Raw genomic sequence first — 20,406 nt, 5'->3', positions numbered from 1 at the left:
CCATCCTTGCCTTTTTTTCTTGATCACATATAATACAAGCAAGCGAATTCAACATTAGTTGCATTAGATATATTAATCATGTACTTCAAAGTTTTAAGATTCCCTCCAAGATGCCATTCTATTGAGTACTTCAAAGTTTTAAGATTCCCTCCAAGATGCCATTCTATTGAGTACTCACCAAATTTATCAATCATTAAAACCTCTCAACACGTCATAGAAAGTTCAAAAATGGTCAAGCATAGGATCCCACTTTGGATCCATTTTTGGCACCATTATTCCTCCACAATGAAGAACAAGCTGGTCTCGGGTTGAGGGACCATCGTTATTGATCTCTCTCTACAATCTAGTGTTTCTTTCCATCCTTGCCTTTTTTTCTTGATCACATATAATACAAGCAAGGGAATTCAACATTAGTTGCATTAGATATATTAAACATGTACTTCAAAGTTTTAAGATTCCCTCCAAGATGCCATTCTATTGAGTACTCACCAAATTTATCAATCATTAAAACCTCTCAACACGTCATAGAAAGTTCAAAAATGGTCAAGCATAGGATCCCACTTTGGATCCATTTTTGGCACCATTATTCCTCCACAATGAAGAACAAGCTGGTCTCGGGTTGAGGGACCATCGTTATTGATCTCTCTCTACAATCTAGTGTTTCTTTCCATCCTTGCCTTTTTTTCTTGATCACATATAATACAAGCAAGGGAATTCAACATTAGTTGCATTAGATATATTAAACATGTACTTCAAAGTTTTAAGATTCCCTCCAAGATGCCATTCTATTGAGTACTCACCACATTTATCAATCATTAAAACCTCTCAACACGTCATAGAAAGTTCAAAAATGGTCAAGCATAGGATCCCACTTTGGATCCATTTTTGGCACCATTATTCCTCCACAATGAAGAACAAGCTGGTCTCGGGTTGAGGGACCATCGTTATTGATCTCTCTCTACAATCTAGTGTTTCTTTCCATCCTTGCCTTTTTTTCTTGATCACATATAATACAAGCAAGGGAATTCAACATTAGTTGCATTAGATATATTAAACATGTACTTCAAAGTTTTAAGATTCCCTCCAAGATGCCATTCTATTGAGTACTCACCAAGTTTATCAATCATTAAAACCTCTCAACACGTCATAGAAAGTTTAAAAATGGTCAAGCATAGGATCCCACTTTGGATCCATTTTTGGCACCATTATTCCTCCACAATGAAGAACAAGCTGGTCTCGGGTTGAGGGACCATCGTTATTGATCTCTCTCTACAATCTAGTGTTTCTTTCCATCCTTGCCTTTTTTTCTTGATCACATATAATACAAGCAAGGGAATTCAACATTAGTTGCATTAGATATATTAAACATGTACTTCAAAGTTTTAAGATTCCCTCCAAGATGCCATTCTATTGAGTACTCACCAAATTTATCAATCATTAAAACCTCTCCACTAATTTGACATCTCATGACATTTGGTAGCTCTGCTAAATTTAAGAAAAGCCCTTCAATACTTCTTTTGGCACCTCAAAAGTAGCAAGCCACCATGTTTCATTGTCAAATTGTACACTGAAGTAATCGGATGATTGGAGAAAATATTAGAATTTAACACTCTATTCATGAGAGTTAAGCTAACTCATTCTAGCTTTTGACCCTTAACAATTTCACGTTTATCTAGCTTAAGAACAAATTTTAGCACACCACCACATTCTCTAACTTTCATATTGTAGAACTTAACTAGATTGTACCTTACACACATCCATTGTTTGCATTCAGCTTGAATACTATCACCTTTGATCCTGATTTGCAAATGTTCATGTGACACAAATGTATAGGCTCATTGATGAGCTCTACGATCTTTCCATTCAACAATTTTTGTGCTTGTGATACATGATAGGGTTTTTGGAGAGGCAAAACCCTTTTCCTCTTTAACATGGTGCCAATTTTTGTGGTCTTATTTCGCGAGCGTCTACTTGCGTGCACTTGTTTTGAGACATTCTTTGGAGATAAAACCTTTGCATGTCCCTAGTTTTGCGAGGTTGATACCTCTATTGTAGCATGATCTCTGGCTCTTTGTTTGTTCTATAATCTAGTCACCGCGTTGAGAGGGAGCGTATGGATGAAGCCGTCTCTTACACTCACCAAGGTAATGCTCGCGCTGGGATTAGCTTCACGAGCTTTTCTTGTTGTGCCTGCTCTCAGCGGATACTCCTGATGTGGTCTATCCCATACCCAACACACAAAGGGGTTAGTGTGGAAGCACCTACGGAGGTACTTACCATCCCTTTTTTTATTGGACACTCAACTACTCAATAAGGTCATGCGCAATGGTAACATTGCATGGGTGGGAATTTAGCCATAGTATTCATGTCCCGTCCTCCGCGTGGAGTTGACGTTGCTAAGTATAAACTTGGGAACATTTGGTTGCCCTCCATCACATAGTGGCTTAAAATCTGGGAGGGTGAACTGTTTGGTTCAAGACGCTTGTAAGTGGGTCCTTCAACAACTTCCCCCTCATCCCCTTGTTCTAAACTAATGAGGGTTAACTCCCCTATGTGAGGTTGCTAGTGGCTCACTCCACCCCACCGCTTGTCACCCAAGTGGAGATCCACAAGCTAGGTGATGAGCAAAGAAGAAGGGAGCTATGGAGGGCTCTACTTCCACTCAATGCCAATGTGCATGCAAGAGGGATCTTGAGAGGAAGACAAAAGAAGGGAGAGGAGAAGAGAAGCTAGACTAATGCCATCCACTCCATGCATACACAACTATCAAGCAAGCAAGCATTCACGAACACAAGCATGCAACCATAAGCCCGAGAGAGAGAGAGAGAGAGAGAGAGAGAGAGAGAGAGAGAGAGAGAGAGACTCAATTGAAACAAATGGGATTGTCCCTTTTCATATTCCATAAAATAATTTATATACATGAGCTCACTTTTTACAATGGCCGGTTGCCCATTTACAATTGGGGGCCCAAAATTAGCTTCCTAGTTCTATGTACATCTAGCTAACTACGACCAGCATTACACAAGCCGTAAGCTTAGTCATCCCATATATCTTTTATCAATAAGCGTTTAGCACGGTTATAAAATGGTGGATTATAATAAGCGTAGCCACGCTTGAAAAATGATGTTAACAAGGGTGGTTACCATATACATAGCATGATGGGCAATTTTGCACATTCAAGAGGTCTCGAAATTTGGTGATGATGTGGCACGTAACATGCCACATCATCACTAAATTTGGGGGCTTCTTGAATGTGCAAAATTTCCCATCATGCTATATATCATTGGAGAGGTCTCAAAGAGTAGATTCAAAATGTCTAAACTCTATTCACTTTGAGTTGATTTACAAAAAAATTCACCATGAGCCTTTTTTTGTAGAGAGAGAATGTGTAGCAATCCTTAAAGGGCCCAATTTGAGTCCAAATTTCCCCTAATGCCAAATCCTAGCCATATTTTGGATGACAAAAAAAATTTACTTTTCCAACCCTGGAACCGATCGATTTTGGATATTAGAGAAAATCATCTTAAAAACTTGATTTTAAAGGAGTATTTAATCAACTGGAAGTTTTTCCTAATTGAGGATGCCACTTGGAAATTGAGGAAGGATTATCCATAGTTCACGAGATGAGGACATCTCAAATATGGGGAAGAATGTAAGATCCCTCTTCCTATGCTATAATTTTAACAAGAGATTTTATTTTTTGACTTACACTTTTTAGTGAGAGAATGCAATTTTTTAAAGGTGTGCATTCAATAGAAGAGACTTGGGAGTCTAATATAATAAAATCAAAGAAATTAAATTTAAGCTATCTGGCCAAGCTAGGCATGTGCACAAATATAATTGGGGCTTTCCCATGTGCACATGTGCACCCACTTGCACACATTATAATTAAAAGATAAAATAATATTAGAAAAGTTTGTAAGAGAAATAAATGAGTTATTTCAAGAAAATTAAATAATAACAATAGTCCATATGCATATACAAATAAAATGTGCTAGGAAGTGTAAGTTTGAGATAATAAAATCAAAGAAATTAAATCTCAGTTAAACTAGCCACCCTAGGCATGTGCACAAATTTAATTGTAGCTTTCCCATGTGCACATATGCACCCCTTGCACACATTAGAATTAAAAAGAGACAAAAAAAGAAATTTTTGTGAAAGAAATAAATGATTTATTTCAAGAAAATTAAATAATAACAATAATCCATATGCGTATGCGAATAAAATATGCTAGTGTATATGAGCATTAGCCTTGGCAAAATTTGTAAATAGGAAAGAGTGCACATTTTAATTGGGATAAGGTTGAATGGGTAAAAATCTAAAGTCTAAAGTTGGATGATAAAGTGCAAAACTATAAGTCTAATTTTTGGAGTGACAAATAAATATAAAATAAAGAGATAAGCATGGGGACTAAGATAAAACTCCTACCGTGCATAAATGAGGGAGTTAGTGGGGCTAGATGCATGAAGATTAAGTTGAGTTGCATATATATTATAGGCTACCAACCTTGAGTTAACTAGGGGAAGTTATGGAGTGGTCACCCGTCATTTTCAAGTACATAAAGGCCACCTAGCCCTTGAGACATCCATGATTTTTTGTCTAGGAAAGGAGTCTAGTGTAGTTGCACTGTTTTCAGCACTTGCACATCACTTTTATCTAGTTCAAACATAGCATTATAACTTTTTGGGTACTTCATTTACACTTGTGCAAAAGTCTCGGGACCACTACAGCACCTTGGGAGTATCAAGAAAAACTCATGGACCTATAGAGGAGTGTGTAGCTTCTCTTCTTCACAAATTGACTCTTCTCTAACCCAAAGCTAGGCCGCAAAGAGGTTCAATCAGCTTTTATATTCAAAAATTGACATTTCTTTGTAAATTCTTGCAATTAAATTGAATTAGACATCTTAACTTTAAATGAATAAATAATTTAATATTTTTTAGTTTGATTTTATTCATTGTACCTTTTGGAAGGTCTATTTTCACCTTAGGGCAAGTTTTAATTAAGGCTGATGAAGTAAGGCTGATGATGAAGTAAGGTTTAAATAGCCTAAATTGACCATTATACTTGTGGAAGCATACAATAAATTGTAGTAGACTAAGTTTGGGTATTTATTAGATTTTTTAGGATAATCTAAGATTCTACACCTTAACCTAAAAACCAAAACATTAATTGATTACCCTTTAGCATGTGAAGCTAAGAATTTTTAAGTATTGACTATACAAATTTATGTCCACCTAGATTTTCTAGGGATGTCTACATACATTAATCTAAGGAACTAGGTTAATAGAACTAACCTTGTCATAGAATTAGGGGAGGTAGCCTAGATTGCATCATTGTAGAGAGAGAAACCTAGTGCATATACACATAAATTTATTAGTGAATTAGGGTTCAATTTGGATATACTATTATAAAGGAAATTATATTTTTAGAGAAACATGAAAATTTACTTTTTCTAGTGTAGAGTTGAAATCAATTAATTATCCTGAAGTTTAAGGAAAGAAATTCCTATTTTACCCCTTAAATTAAGGGTATCAACGAATGCTCATTATCTACCCCAAGATATGCAAATCCATATCCTTTTTTTATAAAAGAAGTAATGGAATTAAGACTCATGTGAAACCAAATTGCAAGCTTAGTACGTATTGACATCAGAGATGAGAGAAGAAGTAAGCAGTCGACCTTAGAAAAATCCTCAATTGTATGTGAAAGACTCTATCATAAAGAAAACCTAGAATAATTCTAAGAAGCTAGAAAGTAAAATGTCTTTAGAAGATATCACCAGGATATATGTGGCTGAAGGAACTCGACTTACTTGGAGTTTCCACTAGAAGGTTATGATGGCTCGTCGAGCTTATGATGGTCACTATTTTGGATATGAATATGATACATGTTGCTTGAATCCATGTCTTGAAATTACTTGTTTGGATAGTGTATCCATGTGATACGTATATGTTTCTTGTTTGTGGAAGACTATGAAGACACTACACAAGTTTATGGATTATCGTGTATATGTCCATCTACCTAGCGGAGTGCATCACATAAAGGTGACTATCCTAGACCTTGGCCCCTATCGACGTGGGTGTGCTCTTGGCATGATTGGTGTGATGGACAAGGAAGCGGTTCCAGAGTGTAAAACAAGCCGCAAGACAGGTAGTGCTTGGTGGCTAAGTAAGTATGCATGCTGGTACTAGATATACATGGCTCTTGATGTCTGTATTTGGAGTGTTCATGCTTTTGGGACAAGTGGCAATTGGTAGAAGGCGGATCCTAGGATTATGGCACATGTGTTGAGGTGGAGTGAGACATGCATGCTCCTTTGTTTAGCCCAGTGATCCATGAGTGATTAGGCCGAGTAGTGGTGCATGTCGTCCTGGTATAAGGATCACGATCGTGGTGCAAGGAGATATATTGATGATGTGACACTGATGTGTTACCTTGTGTTATGTGATTGGACATTTGGAATTATGCATGATATGTGAAAAGAATTATATGGTGTTATGTTTTTATAAGATGATAGTTTTTAAAGGAGTGCATGTGTGAACTTATTTAAATGGTGTGTGTGAGTAAAATGGTAATTTTAATTATGGGTGCGTGAATTCACACTGACTCCATAGGTCCAATGTGGTAGAGTGGAAGGCTAGACCCCATGGGGTTGGACGAGGCTAGGTTGTGGGGCTAGGCTAAGCCTATTGGTCTGGTCTAAGTAGAAAAATGATCAAACACTCGAAAGTGGGTGGGGATAAGTAGTCTAGACCAGCAGTCATGAATAAGGATAGAGGAATTGCCTTTATAATCAAGGAGTCATGATATCTTATTAAACCTCAGGGAGCCGTGCGATGTGACTTCCTTGTGATAATTATGAAGGGAAAACACCTAGAGGAATCATTCACTTTTCCTTATATATGGAATTTTTCTAGTCAGTCTAAGGGGAACTAATAGAATAGACAATGTCAGGATATTTTGATATGAGGCCCAGAGTGAGTCGCTCTACCTTTAGTGTTATTTTTTCACTACCAAAATATTGTATAGATAGAGAGGTAGGGGTCTCACAAGATTTATGAAACCCGTTGAAAGATTTTGGCAGTTTTGACATAAAGATGAGACATTACTATATATAATAAAAAAGACTAATATAAAGGTTAATTAATATTTTCTAGGTGAGGCTTTAAAATGACTTTGTCTCTTGATGGATGTGTTTGGGTGGGTGTGTTAGGGGGGGTGTGGGTGTGTTAAAGAAGAAAAAAGAAGAAGAAGATGAGATAATAACATGAAGAGGGTGTTAAAGAAAGAGAAGTTGTCTCATGAACTCTCTAGTGGTGGAGGTGGCACTTGCATCTCTATCTTGTGCCACATGTTTTCCCTCTCCTAAGACTCAAACACCTCCTTAATTCCCTATATTCTATCTTATCACACCATCAGGATGTTCTCTCCTTTTCTAGCTTGCATATAGCCATTTGACGTAGGTAGATTATTTTACAAGCTAAGGAACCAAAACTAGTAATTGGGGTTTGCTGCCCTAGGAGCATGATTATATCCAGGGAGAACCATTCTAGGTACTTTTCTCAAAGAGCCTAATCATGATGAAATGCAAGGCACACACTCTAATTACAAACATAGGTAGATTATTACAAGCTAAGGAACCAAAACTAGTAATTGGGGTTTGTTGCCCTAGGAGCATGATTAAGGGGAGCTAGACCTAATCCCTTAGTGTTGGTGGTGAAGTCGAGGGGCCAAAGCTGAGGGGCTTCACTCTTAAGAAAACCTCCATATCACGTGTGTGCGAAGGGTACTAGCATATACATGGTTTTTGGGAATATACATATAATATCTAATTTGTATACTTTCTTGTTAAATGAATATTTTAAACTCCTAAATATGCCGGCAAATAATATTTTGCACCCCTATTATAATTCAAATACAGTAGCAAGTAATAAATATGACACCTTTTATAAATAGACATAGTTTTAAAAATGTCTTCTGTGTGATATCATGCATTCATTTCAGTGAGAGCCCCCAAGTGTGGTGAATCTCCTAATGTCTCCAATATCTAACTTGATCCACCATTTCCATAATGCCCCTTCATTAGGAGAAATATGGACTCTTCATTTTGCCCCTTGAGGGGTTTCTCTCACTTCTCTCTCTCTAGAAAAAGATTCTAAAATAATGTTATAATATTAGCTCTTGTAGAATCAAGGAGATCTCTATTGTTTTTAAAAGACATTCACGTATTATTTTATTGTAGGACTATCCCATCTCTAAAGTTAGGACCACATGTCCTCAAAATTCTCAAATTTGAAATAATAATATTCTATTTGATCTAAAAACGTGAAGCATCTAAGATATGACACTCTTAAATACCCACATGATTTTTTAGCTTCTAAATCCTTCCAAATAGATTGCATTTACGTATTTCAAAATGGGAGAAGTTAAAAAATGGAATAACTTGATGTAGACATCACATTTTCGAATTTCTTTTTACCCACGCCTACCTCTATGCTCTAAGAGTGTGACTATTAATTTTCATCATTTTTCATTAAGTATACAATGGTTTATGAATTTTTTCTTCATTTAGAGACTTCTCTAGATTTTTTAGAATAAGAAAAGTAGGGTTTTTAGTTTAGGGCGATTTTAGTTTGCTTTGGTGAGATATTGCTTTACTTAGATGCACGAGCCTGTGGATGGTTTCATGGGAACATGAACATCATTTTTTATCTTTACCCTACATGCCTCTGACATGTCTAAGCTAGGATTATACCATTCCTAGCTAGACAATGATGTTAGTGGAATATACTCCAAACTATGTCTCTCCACATCATACACTGAATCATAAAAGTAAACATTCTAAGATGCCAATTCACTTGCACTCTTGTTGTCATAGATCAAGGCACCTATCTCTGCATGTAAAACATTTAGCTTTCCACAAAAACATTCTACATTCTGCCATTCATGCAGAGTGGATGTATATAAAGCTGCAAGCAACAAACATGCTTGTATTAAAACTCTATCTAATAACCATGGACTCAAAGCACAAGAACACAAAGGACAGAGATATAAACTTAATGTTCGGCTTATGTCTTTCACTGAAGTTATCATGATGCATTCGAATCTCTTTGTGCATATAAACATGTTGAATGAAAGCCTCTATTATTGTACTCATACCATTTGTGCGTCTCCTAAACTCTATGATTTTACCTTTCCGTTGCTTGTTGGGGTCTATGACATCTTTGAGCTTGACCTTGAAATTGCCACGAGTGCTTGGTCGCATTAAAATCCAATTTAATTTACTGTACTGATCGGGGATCTAGTCACCTTCATCATCCCTCTTGTTAAACACCTCCACTGTGTGAATATTACTAATATTCCTCCTCCTTGAAGATATCTAAATTAATAAAGCTAGACTGCATTATTAATAAATATATATGTTAGATTGTAAGCAATAAATAAAGATTAAAACAACAAGAAATAAACAACAACTTACTGCTTGATTTACACAACCTTGTTGCTCCTATCAAAATAAACATAAACACATTAAGACAAAACATTAACAAACCCTAAACCTATGATCATTACTCACATCAAGATAAAACATAGAAAAACCCTAAACCTATGATCATTACTGTTGTATTTTATGCCACCTGAAATCATTACTGTGTAGAGAAGATTGTAATCAACAAATAAAGATTAAAACAACAAGAAATAAATAACAACTTACTGCTCACAACCTTGTTGCTCCTGTGAAAATAAACATCAACACATCAAGACAAAATAAACAAATCCTAAACCTATGATCATTACTATGGTATTTTATGCCACTTCAAATCATTACTCTGCAAAGAAGATTGTAAGCAACAAATAAAGATTAAAACAACAAGAAATAAACAATAACTTACTGCTCACAACCTTGTTGCTCCTATGAAAATAAACAGCAACACATTAAGACAAAACATAAACAAATCCTAAACCTATGATCATTACTGTAGTATTTTATGCCACTTTAAATCATTACTGTGCAAAGAAGATTGTAAGCAACAAATAAAGATTAAAACAACAAGAAATAAACAGCAACTTACTGCTTTGATTTACACAACCTTGTTGCTCACAACCTTACTCTTGTGAAAATAAATAGCAACACATCAAGACAAAACATAAACAAATCCTAAACCTATGATCATTACTCACATCAAGACAAAACATAGACAAACCCTAAACATATGATAATTACTCACAAGAATTTGATGCCACTTCACATCAAGATAGCTATCTATGGTGCTGCAGAGAGAGAAGAGAAAGTTCATGTGAGAAACGGGCATAACTCACAGACGTTTTGTTCAAATGAGATGAAATTTTAGAAGGAGAGAGCTATGGTGGAGAACAACGTGCCTGTAAATTTTCGTGAAGAAAGAACCAGAGTTACAGAAGATATGGCAAAATTGAATTCCACCAAAAAGAGGGAGAAATGAAAAGGTAGTGAAATGCAAAAGGAGGGAAAGTAAAAAGTTAAACATAAAAAATGGGAAAAAATGAAATTCGATTTTCAAACTTCCATGTGCTGAGACCACAAGGTACATCTGACATGAAAGAGATAAAATCTGACATTTCTCTATTTTTAAAGATATGGGCTCTATTATTTTATCCTCTTAAGAGATTTGGGCGAAGATATGACAAAAAGATCCATGTTACATGGATCTAGAATCCCAACTCTCTCATTGGTCTGGCCAATCTTTTTTTATTCACTCCTTAAGGGGCAAAATGGAGAGTCCATATTTCTCCTAATGCTTTTCCACCCTTCCCATAGGAGCCCATTTTATCTCATGCATATGTTGCCTTCTCCTTCTAGCACACCTCACCTCTACATGGCACCAATATCCTTGTAAAAAACCATTTAACCCATGTGTGAGAAAATATCTATTTAAAATATCACTATTTTTTAAAAATTTACATAATTTTTAACCCCCTTCTTATGTGAATACATGTCTAGATTTTGAATTCTAAAACCCCCCTACGTAAATTTATTTATATCAATTACATTAAACAACTATTTGTGAACCCTCCTACATGTATGCGACATGTAAGTCTTTCAATTAGAAAATCCCTCTCCATTAACCAATGTGCTATGTAACAAATATACATAGGTAAACCTTGCCCGCCCCAAAAAAAAACCCTGCCCCACCAGACCAATATTCTGTCTCTCTCTCTCTCTCTCTCTAAAACTAAGGGGGATGTGGAGAGAGAGAGAGAGAGAGAGAGAGAGAAAGAGAGAGAGAGAGAGAGAGGGGAGGGGGGGGGATGAGTAGAGTTCAAATGAATGTCTTTGGCTTTATCTAACATGCAAGCTAATGAGTCTAAAGTGACATCTTCACCCAACTCCAATACTTGTAGCTCATTCACATACCATTAATGTGTGTGTGTGTGTGAGACGAGAGAGAAGGGGACAAGTAGAGTTGAAATGCATTTCTTTGGCTATGCTCACAGGAGTCTAAAGTGACATCTTCACCGAACTCCAATATATATATATGTTGGGTGGGTGGAGTGATGGTGGACTATTTTAAGTAAGACTCTAGAGCACAAATAGGAGTGTATCTGTATTGACCCATTTAAAGGTTGCCTATGCATATGATGAACGATAGCGATCCTCTTTGATGAGAGCTCTCACCAACCGCGTCCACTAGTCCTTGCTTGGTGTGCTCACTGCTACCAAACCAAAACATTTGTACTCCCAAACCTCTCCCTAAGGGAAGTTTTATAAAATTGATAGGCAATAAGCTGTGCACCGCACACATTGTCAGTTGAGAAAGGTGGTGGACAACATGGAAGTAGCCATCCCCCCCTCCCCTCTTCAAAAAAATTAAAAAATATATAGTCTCCTCCCTATTCAATGGTTGTTGGCTGGCACGCACTCCCCCCCTTGTGTTAATTCTCCTCCTAGCATATAATCGTATGGCCTTCCCAGGACTTTTTTTGGGCTTTAATTACAAGGTCTGTAGAATCAATTTCTCACCAGGCTCTTGGGTTCTAATCACAGGCTCCTCTTGCTAATTGGGCTGTAATAATGCCCAAATTATGATGCTCACTAGCTAATTATTGGGCTAATACCATCAGTTTCTCACAAGGGTTTTGGGTTCTAATACAAGGGTTTTGGGTTCTAATCACAGACTCTTCCCTTAATGGGCTCGTAATTAGAGAGCTCTCACAAGGGTTTTGGGTCCTAATCACAGGCTCTTCTCTAATTCTTGGGCTAATAAACATCAGTTTCTCACAAGGGTTTTGGGTTCTAATCACAGACTCTTCTCTTAATAGGCTCGTAATTAGCGAGCCTTCAGTTTCTCACAAGGGTTTTGGGTTCTAATCACAGGCTCTTCTGTTAATGGTGTCGTAATTAAAGAGCTTCCTATGGGTCAAAAGATTAGGCTTGATGGCTTTCAAAAGCATGTACTTGGTGAAAGTTTAACACATCCATCATAGCATACCATGCCAAAAGTTTGAAACTCGAGGCTTTTTTTCTGAGAGGTTTGTGTACTAGAGCATCTTTGTGCAAACAGGGAGCTGGCTGTAGTGGTGATCTACTCACTTCATTATAGCCTTGTTGGCCCCCCTTCAACATACCGGTAGCATTTTGATCCAGCAAATATTCTGCAGAGATGACAACAGACTGCTCTTCTGGATTAGTGACTTGATTAACTTACTGAGACAAGCATTTGTCAGATCTCTAAGCTCTGTAAAGTTAATTGATTAGGATCCGCAGGTTAATCAATCAGCTTCGATTGCTTTACAAGCCTTTGATTAGCAGCCGTCTAAGCATTGATCGGCAGGTTATTCGATCAGCCTTCTGAACCCTCTAACCTCTTAGCTTTCCTATATTGCCCATTTCCCCAATGCTTTGATTGAAGCAGATTTATCAACCAGCATCACCCATGCCTGAAAGCTTTGATTAGCATATAATTAAGCATTAGCATATAATCAAGCATTGCCCAAATTCTAAGCACCATGCAGGCTTTGATCACAGTAAAACTATGAAGCGTTTCCCCAAATCCCTTCTTTAATTTCAGCATACTTATCAAGAATTACCCCAAATCTCTTCTTAATTAACATCATTTTGCATAACTCCAATTGCGTGGTGGGCGATTTGTAACGGCCAAATTGGAAAAACACACACACACACACACACACACACACACTGGCTATTTCAATTAAGATGAAGGAGATGGCAATGGGCGGCAAGGCTGAAGCGGCGGCAGCAGGAGGAGAGAGGGCTCCTTGGCTTGTGCTGAGGTCGGGTATGAGGCTGGTGCTCGTGATGACCCTTGCCATGGCCTGCACCATGGTTGCAGTCGTCCTCTCCACCGATATACTCAGCTTATTCTGCCCCTCTCATAACACCCACAACCTCCTGCGCATCTCATCATCAGACAGTAAGCTCCTCTGTATTTTCTGCTCTAATGCATGTCAATGTAGTGCATTTGTGCTATCGATGTGTTTTTGCGGCGCTTAATCACCCTTTTTTAACAATCTATTACAGTTTTTTTTTTGGCTTTTAATCACTCATTTGTTCACATATGGGTGGTAAATCACGGAAAAATTATGTTAATATGTGGACTCTTCTCTTGTGATTTCATTAAGTATTGGCGTTCAGTTAGGCGCTTAATTTTTCATAAACCAGTCAGGGGGTAGTGATGAGAAGACCCCGTATTAGAAAGGGATAAGGGAGTTATATTAACATTCTTATTAACTTGGACCCAGGCATTAAGAAAACATGGATTGAGGTTTAGCAAAGTGATTACATTTGAGTGACAGGCTCTCTCTTGGTAACGTTCTCTTAATGAATCCAAGGGTTGACTGCAACCTTGGCCTGGTGGCATGATCCTCATGCTGAGGAAAAAGAAGAGCTAGGCTTGGCAGAGGTTGAAATGATATGTTCTCTTAATGCAACACTCATGTGCTCAATGTGTTGTTGTGCAGGAAATATTAGCTATGGTGACAACCTGGATTCAAGAAACACAGGAGGTGAGTGCCCTTGTTTCAAGTACAGTTGGGATGAGCATGAATCATGATGAAGATGATGGGGTCACCACACGCTCCTTAACGGCTTTTATACTCTTGCCAGGCTGCGACTACGCCGTGGGGAAGTGGGTCAAGGATGAAAACAAGCCTCTCTACTCTGGCAACACATGCAAGAAATGGCTGTCAGGAATGTGGGCGTGCAGGCAAATGCGTGGCCGCCCGAGCTTTGAATTCGAAAAATACAGATGGGAACCTGATGGATGTGACCTGCCCGCCTTCACCAGTCAGGGTTTTCTATCCAGGTAGGCTTGGTGGTACACTATACACATTTCTCATGCATAGCCATAATAACACAGCATAGATATGATATGTGAAACTCTATGTGACAATAGCATTCAAAGGAAAACCATCGTTTTTGAACAATTTTGCAGGTTGCAAAACAAGGTTGTGGCATTTGTTGGAGACTCTATTGGAAGGCAACAGTATCAATCCCTGATGTGCATGCTCACAGGTGGGGATGATGAAGCCTTGGTCGAAGATGTGAGCAACTTATATGGCCTAGTGAAGCCACGTGGAGCTATACGAGCTGATGGAACAGCACAGAGATTTATCGAGACCAACACCACCATAATATACTACTGGTCTGCAAGCCTGTGTGAGCTCCAACCCCTCAACAGAACCGACCCCAACACCGAATATGCAATGCATTTAGACCGGCCGGCCACATTCATACAGAGGTACCTTAAGGTAATGGACGTTTTGGTCTTGAACACTGGGCATCATTGGAACAAAGGAAAGATGGCTGCCAACAAGTGGGTTATGCATGTGGATGGCAAGCTCAATACCAACAAAAGGTTGAGCAGAGACATGGGATTTGCACGCAATTTCACAGTACACAAGGTGGTTGCATGGTTGAGCAAACAGACAGAGACGAATGTGACGAGAGCCGAGATTTACATGAGATCGTTGTCTCCGAGGCATTTTTTCGATGGGGACTGGGACTCTGGAGGCAGGTGTGACAATAACTTGGTTCCTGTGGAGAAGAAAATTGTGACAGGCCAGGCAGCATTGGACCCTGTTGTGGAAAGCGCGGTTTTGGGCGGCGGCACGAGGGTGCACTTGCTGAATGTAACTTACATCTCTCAATTCAGAGATGAAGCTCATATTTCAAAGTATAGGCAGCAGCACATTAATGAGAGTGGGCAAGATTGTCTCCATTGGTGCCTGCCGGGGGTGCCGGATGTGTGGAATGAGCTTTTATATGCTGAGCTTCTCTCAAGGGGAAAAAAATGAACACAGAGAAGAAGCATGATGCTAAGAAATCGTCATCTTACAAGTATAAGTATAGAGGCCATTGGGGTACAAACACGCATCGCCGCATACATATACAGCAGAATGCACATGGGGCTTGCGAGGGCAAGCAAAGCTCACAGAAGGGCATGCAAGAGAGGTTATCCTGCTTGCTAATGACCCAAAAAATCCCTTTAAATGGAGAAGCATGTATTTTGGCCTTTGTCTTTGTCTTGGGGGTAGAGGTGTGGAGCTGCCACAGAGGGGGCAACATGAAAGAAAAATGGGCTGTATTAGCACCTAACTCTAGCAATCCATAGAGGCATATTGCATCTGATTAAAGCACTTCATTTAATAAACCCAATTAGCTGGCACTAAAAAATGCCACTTTCTGGTACTCCCTTGCAATGGCGATTAAGGCTTGGGAACCAGAACTTGCTAAACTTGGTCAAACCATACATTAGAATGCATGCATGCATGCACACATACATACATACATGCATTTAGTTCTTAATTTTTAATGGATTTTTTTCTTCTTCCAAAAAACAAATCCAAATAGAGTAATGTATATATCTGTGTTAGTTAAAAGAGTTTTTATATACATTTCATGATATATCGTGTACTAAATATATATTCAGTAATATATTACCTTGTCTAATGTATTCGGGGATTGAGAGTTCAATGTGAAACATATTATTATATGTAGATAGGAAATGATATTTCTAATTAAATGTAAAAAATAAATGAAAATGGGGAAAAGGAAAAAACAGAGTGAAGTTAGGATAACTTATTTTTTGCTTTATTATTAATAATTATGATGATATCAGATTCAATATTTGGGCTGTGCATTTTTTTTAAATCTAGAAAAATTATAAGGCTTTTTAACCTGAAAGCTTGCCTTAGTCACAAACAATGTTTTCAAGCTGGAGGATTATATTTGTAAAATTTAAGGAATTTTCAATGTTTTTTTTAAAAAGAGAAACTGCAAATATATTAACAGAGCAAGATAGCAAAAAACAAAATTAGACCCAAAGGTCTAGTCACAGGGAGTACATCCAAGCTTTGAAGAAGCTTAATTCTAACTTAAGCTAACACATTCCTCACCTTAGTAAGACTATTCAGCTTTGCAATGTGAAAGTGGTCCTCGGGGGGGAAGAGGTGGGATTGGCAATAGGTTACATTTGAACTTCCACGCAAAAGCTTTGTGGGTAAAAGGCCCCCTAAGTTGGATCTGAGCCTTTCTATCATCATGCCACAACTGCATTCTACTCTAAATCAGGAGAGTGTCTTCATGTGATACTCAGAAGAGAGATTTTAGCTTTTGTTCTGTAAGTCATCAGCATTCAGATCTATTCCATATATCATCCCATATATGTATTTCTCTTTTTTGGAGCTTAAAGGCATGTTTGTAGTGCTCTGTAGAAATGTTCACAGAGAGCACTACAGAGAGTCAGATGGAGTCCAACTGTACAATGTAGGCATGTTTACGTGTATTTTTGTGCAGTACAATTTCTGGCTTGCATCTGTTCCATGCTTGCCATACAGATCTAACCAGTGCACTTCCTTGATGTTTGATGGTGATTGGATTTAAAAAAAGCATCATCAAAGGCAATTTTTTCCACCTAGGGAAGTCTGCCGAATTAGCAATTGGCCTGATAACTTCTGATTTTTCTTTTGGGGGGGGGGGGGGGGTTCGACGATTCTTGAGGTCTCGGATTGGAGAAGCCATTTCTCCTACCTGAGATTGCCTTTTTTTCAAAGCAATGTTGTCAATCTTAGACTTCTCGTTGTTTCTCATGACATGTTTTACTACTCACAAGGACGGGGGCTTCCTACTCTCTAAAGAGAGAGATTCTTCTTCTACCTGAGAAGGGCCTAGGTCTAGATTGACTTTGGACGCATCGTGGAAGTCCATGTCTTCTACTTCCTTTTCCAGATCACTGTCTTGGAGCTCTGTGCTTGGGACTTCTTCATCCTTGTCTTCACTTGATGAGTCCTTTTTGACTTAGGAGGGGTCTATTAGATCTACTAGAAGAGGAGAGAATCTATTGGGGTTGAATCTTCTAGGGGAATTCTTGGGGGTCTGATTACGATCTACAACCTTTCCCCTCCTCTTTTGGGGTCGGCTGTTGAACGGGTCCAGGAGGTGGCGGGGGAAACTTGATGGGGAAGTTCCTACCACACTGTTCGACATAAATAAACAAGTTCCTTAATTAATGACCTTCACAGTGTTCGTTTAAACAGCCTTTAACAATGATACAACAAAGCTAATAAACAAGGGATTTAAAAAATAAATAATACAATATTCAAAATTATCCAAAGCTTGATCCAGGCTCTCTTATTCCTTTACTTTATTCTGCCGCCGATAATCTAGAATTCGGCCTTCAAGTCTCTATAAACAGGGCAATCCCTACGGGGCCATACACCTAGTCGTCAGTATAGCTGGCGAGGACTCAAACTGGCATGCCTCCTCTCAAGCTCCATCCCTTGATCTTCCCACTCCTCAAAGGGATGTCTACATGCTAGGGTCGGCTTATTCACCGCACTAGCGTGGGCCCGCAAAACTAGGCAGCATCCACAATACTTGCCTAAGCTGTCGAGTCTCATCTTCCCAATGGTAGGAGGGATACCTTGGGCAACTCCGAGCCTCACTAACGTTGTCGCCCGACTACACAGCACAAAAATTGAGTCAACATTAAGGCAGGGAGAAGATGTACCTGTACTTTTAACTTAATTAAGATAACAACACAATTGCTTAACTAGACCATAGGATACAAGAAACAACATCATTTTCTCAAGAAAGCAACGACTTCACAAGAATTTTAGTATTTTCAAAGCAAGGAAAAGTAGCAACTTTTTTCTTACATAATTAATGTTGACATTAAAAGTCAATCAAAAAACATCTTTTTTAAACGATTATTAAGCTAACCTGACCATTAGTTCCTTGTGGGACTCCCAAGGGGAGAGTTGGGGCTGCATCCGGAGTATTCCCTCTAGGGTTGTTATGTACGCTTCTCGAGGCAGTATTTTGGCATCTTCATGGAGGAGCCATTCTATCCACCTTCTCATAGCCCACGTCATAGCAAACTCAATGCTTCAGCCGGATCACGAATCAGAGTTTGTTTTCTCACTTTGAGCATAAAACTCTTAGGTGGGAACCACCTCTAAGAGCCAAAGAGCCCTTACTCAAGTCACTGCTCTGCAAATGGAGGGAAGGCGTCCTTAAACTAGAATTTGGGGCAAAAGGCTGCACCTAGAGGGAGAGAAGGGGGGTTATCCCTTAAGTCTATTATTTGGGGGTGGAGGAGGGAGAGTAGATAAGGACACCCTCTAGTCAACACAAGGGTGAGATGATGAAAAAAATTCTGCAGTAGAGAGAGCTTACTTGGAGATGGGCTAAAAAGGACTTGCTGGGAGAGGGGTTGCAAAGGGTTGTTGGGTACAGTCCCGCACAAAGTGTCGGGTATGGCCTGTGAGGTACAGTCTCTGCACAGAATGTCGGGTACCAGGTAGCACAGGGTGTCGAGGTATCGACTATGGGGATGCTGGGGGGTTCATATAAGGATTGGTATAGGTATAGGTGCAGGGAAAGGGAGAGAAAAGCGGGGTGAAAAGGACGGTGTACGATGAAAGTACACTGGTCTATGGTTGCATGAGTTTGGGGAAAGGGATGGTGCTTGTACGCGGGCAAAAGATGAGGTACACATGTAGCTTCCGGGTCAGTGGCATATGGGTGTCCACGTTACGACAAGTGGGGACCATATACTAGGGCGGTCCGTGGCCTTTGGTCCTACGGTCATTGTGCCGGTGCCCGAGTATGTGAACGACATCTTTTTTTTGAGGCAAGGACCCCTTTTTTGGGACGTCGACCTCAATATGCATGTCGATGCGTCGAGCGGTTGTGAATTTATTTTTTTTGGCTAAAATGTACGGGGTGTCTCCCTAGTCGTAGGGGTGCAGTCCATTCGTCCATCGGGCACTCAGACTTACATTCATTTAAGTCAGAAATTTATCGTACTTTAACTAAAAATCTATGTAGAGGCTTATTCCGGTGTCCGTTTTTTAGTGTTGTAAATCCTACATTAGGGTAAAATCACACGTAGATTCCAAATTTGGACTTAGAATTTTAAGATTCCAAGTAGAAATAGCTAAATTATTAAAGTTGATGATTTTTACACCACAAAAAAGCCATATTTTCATCTATTAAATGGATACATATTATTATTGAAGATGGGCATGTTACATCATTCCCCCCTTAAAGAAATCAAGATGTCCTCATCTCGTCATGAGAATTCGGGGTATTCTTTTAAGAGTGTAGCTTCATCTTCCCAAGTTACATCTTCTTCGACTTGATATGGGATGGGAGTTATAGCTTATAGGCACTTCTACCTAGACACTTGATGATTGTATAGGGTTCGTAATATCTTGGGTTGAGTTTCTTATATTTCCCAAGTGATAGAGAGCTACGCTTGGGTCGCACTCGTAGAAGAACTTTGTCTCCTTCCTTGAAGATCCTTTCAGACCTCCTTGTATCGGCATAATGCTTTTGCCGATCTTGAGCATCTTCAATATCTTTTTGGTTTGCCTTGGTCTGTTCCTCCATCTCCTCGAGCATTTTTATGGATGCCTCAACTCTTACTTAACGTTAGATCAGAGAAATTTAGAGGAGATAAGCATTCTTGCCCATAGAGTTCTTTGAATGGTGACATTCCTATGCTCTGATGTAAGATGTACTATAAGCGAATTCTACCAGAGGAAGGTATTGAATCCATCTTCTTGGCTCCCATCCACAATCTCTGAGAATGTATTCAATTACTTGGTTAACCCTCTAAGTACGACCATCGGTTTCTAGATGATAAGTTGTACTAAAGCAAAGTTGAGTATTCAAGGCCTGAAATAAGGACTGCCAGAACTTCCTTAATGAATAATCGGACAACATCAGAAGCTTTGAAGGTTTTCTTTGCCGGTATAAGATGCGCTACTTTGGTAAGCAAGTCCATCGCGCCACTAAAATGGAATCATATCCTCCTTGTACAACAGTATGACAAAATCCATACTAATGCATTCCCACTTAATTTGGGGGATATCCAAGGGTTGAAGCTTCCCAAGAATCTA

General features: G+C 38.9%; 1 protein-coding gene across 1 annotated transcript; it reads left to right on the top strand.

The window, feature by feature from the left end:
• Window positions 1-11,777: 11,777 nt before the first annotated feature.
• On the top strand, window positions 11,778-15,841 carry LOC147620749 (protein trichome birefringence-like 14). The gene is made up of 4 exons (XM_086825017.1): window positions 11,778-13,412; window positions 13,960-14,004; window positions 14,105-14,303; window positions 14,433-15,841. Exons 1-4 carry the CDS (start codon window positions 13,196-13,198, stop codon window positions 15,292-15,294), a joined length of 1,323 nt encoding a protein of 440 aa, XP_086681143.1. The 5' UTR covers window positions 11,778-13,195; the 3' UTR covers window positions 15,295-15,841.
• The last annotated feature ends 4,565 nt before the right edge of the window (window positions 15,842-20,406 follow it).

The sequence above is a fragment of the Cibotium barometz genome, chromosome 31 (genome assembly GCF_041138505.1).
Source record: "Cibotium barometz isolate CiBa-2024 chromosome 31, ASM4113850v1, whole genome shotgun sequence".
Classification (NCBI taxonomy): Eukaryota; Viridiplantae; Streptophyta; class Polypodiopsida; order Cyatheales; family Cibotiaceae; genus Cibotium; species Cibotium barometz.
This window is presented reverse-complemented; position numbering and strand designations above follow the sequence as displayed.

Coding starts and splice junctions, on each gene's coding strand:
- LOC147620749 (XM_086825017.1), top strand. CDS start 13,196: ATGAAGGAGATGGCAATGGGCGGCAAGGCTGAAGCGGCGGCAGCAGGA. Junction 13,413..13,959: donor GCGCATCTCATCATCAGACA/GTAAGCTCCTCT, acceptor GTTGTTGTGCAG/GAAATATTAGCTATGGTGAC. Junction 14,005..14,104: donor GGATTCAAGAAACACAGGAG/GTGAGTGCCCTT, acceptor TACTCTTGCCAG/GCTGCGACTACGCCGTGGGG.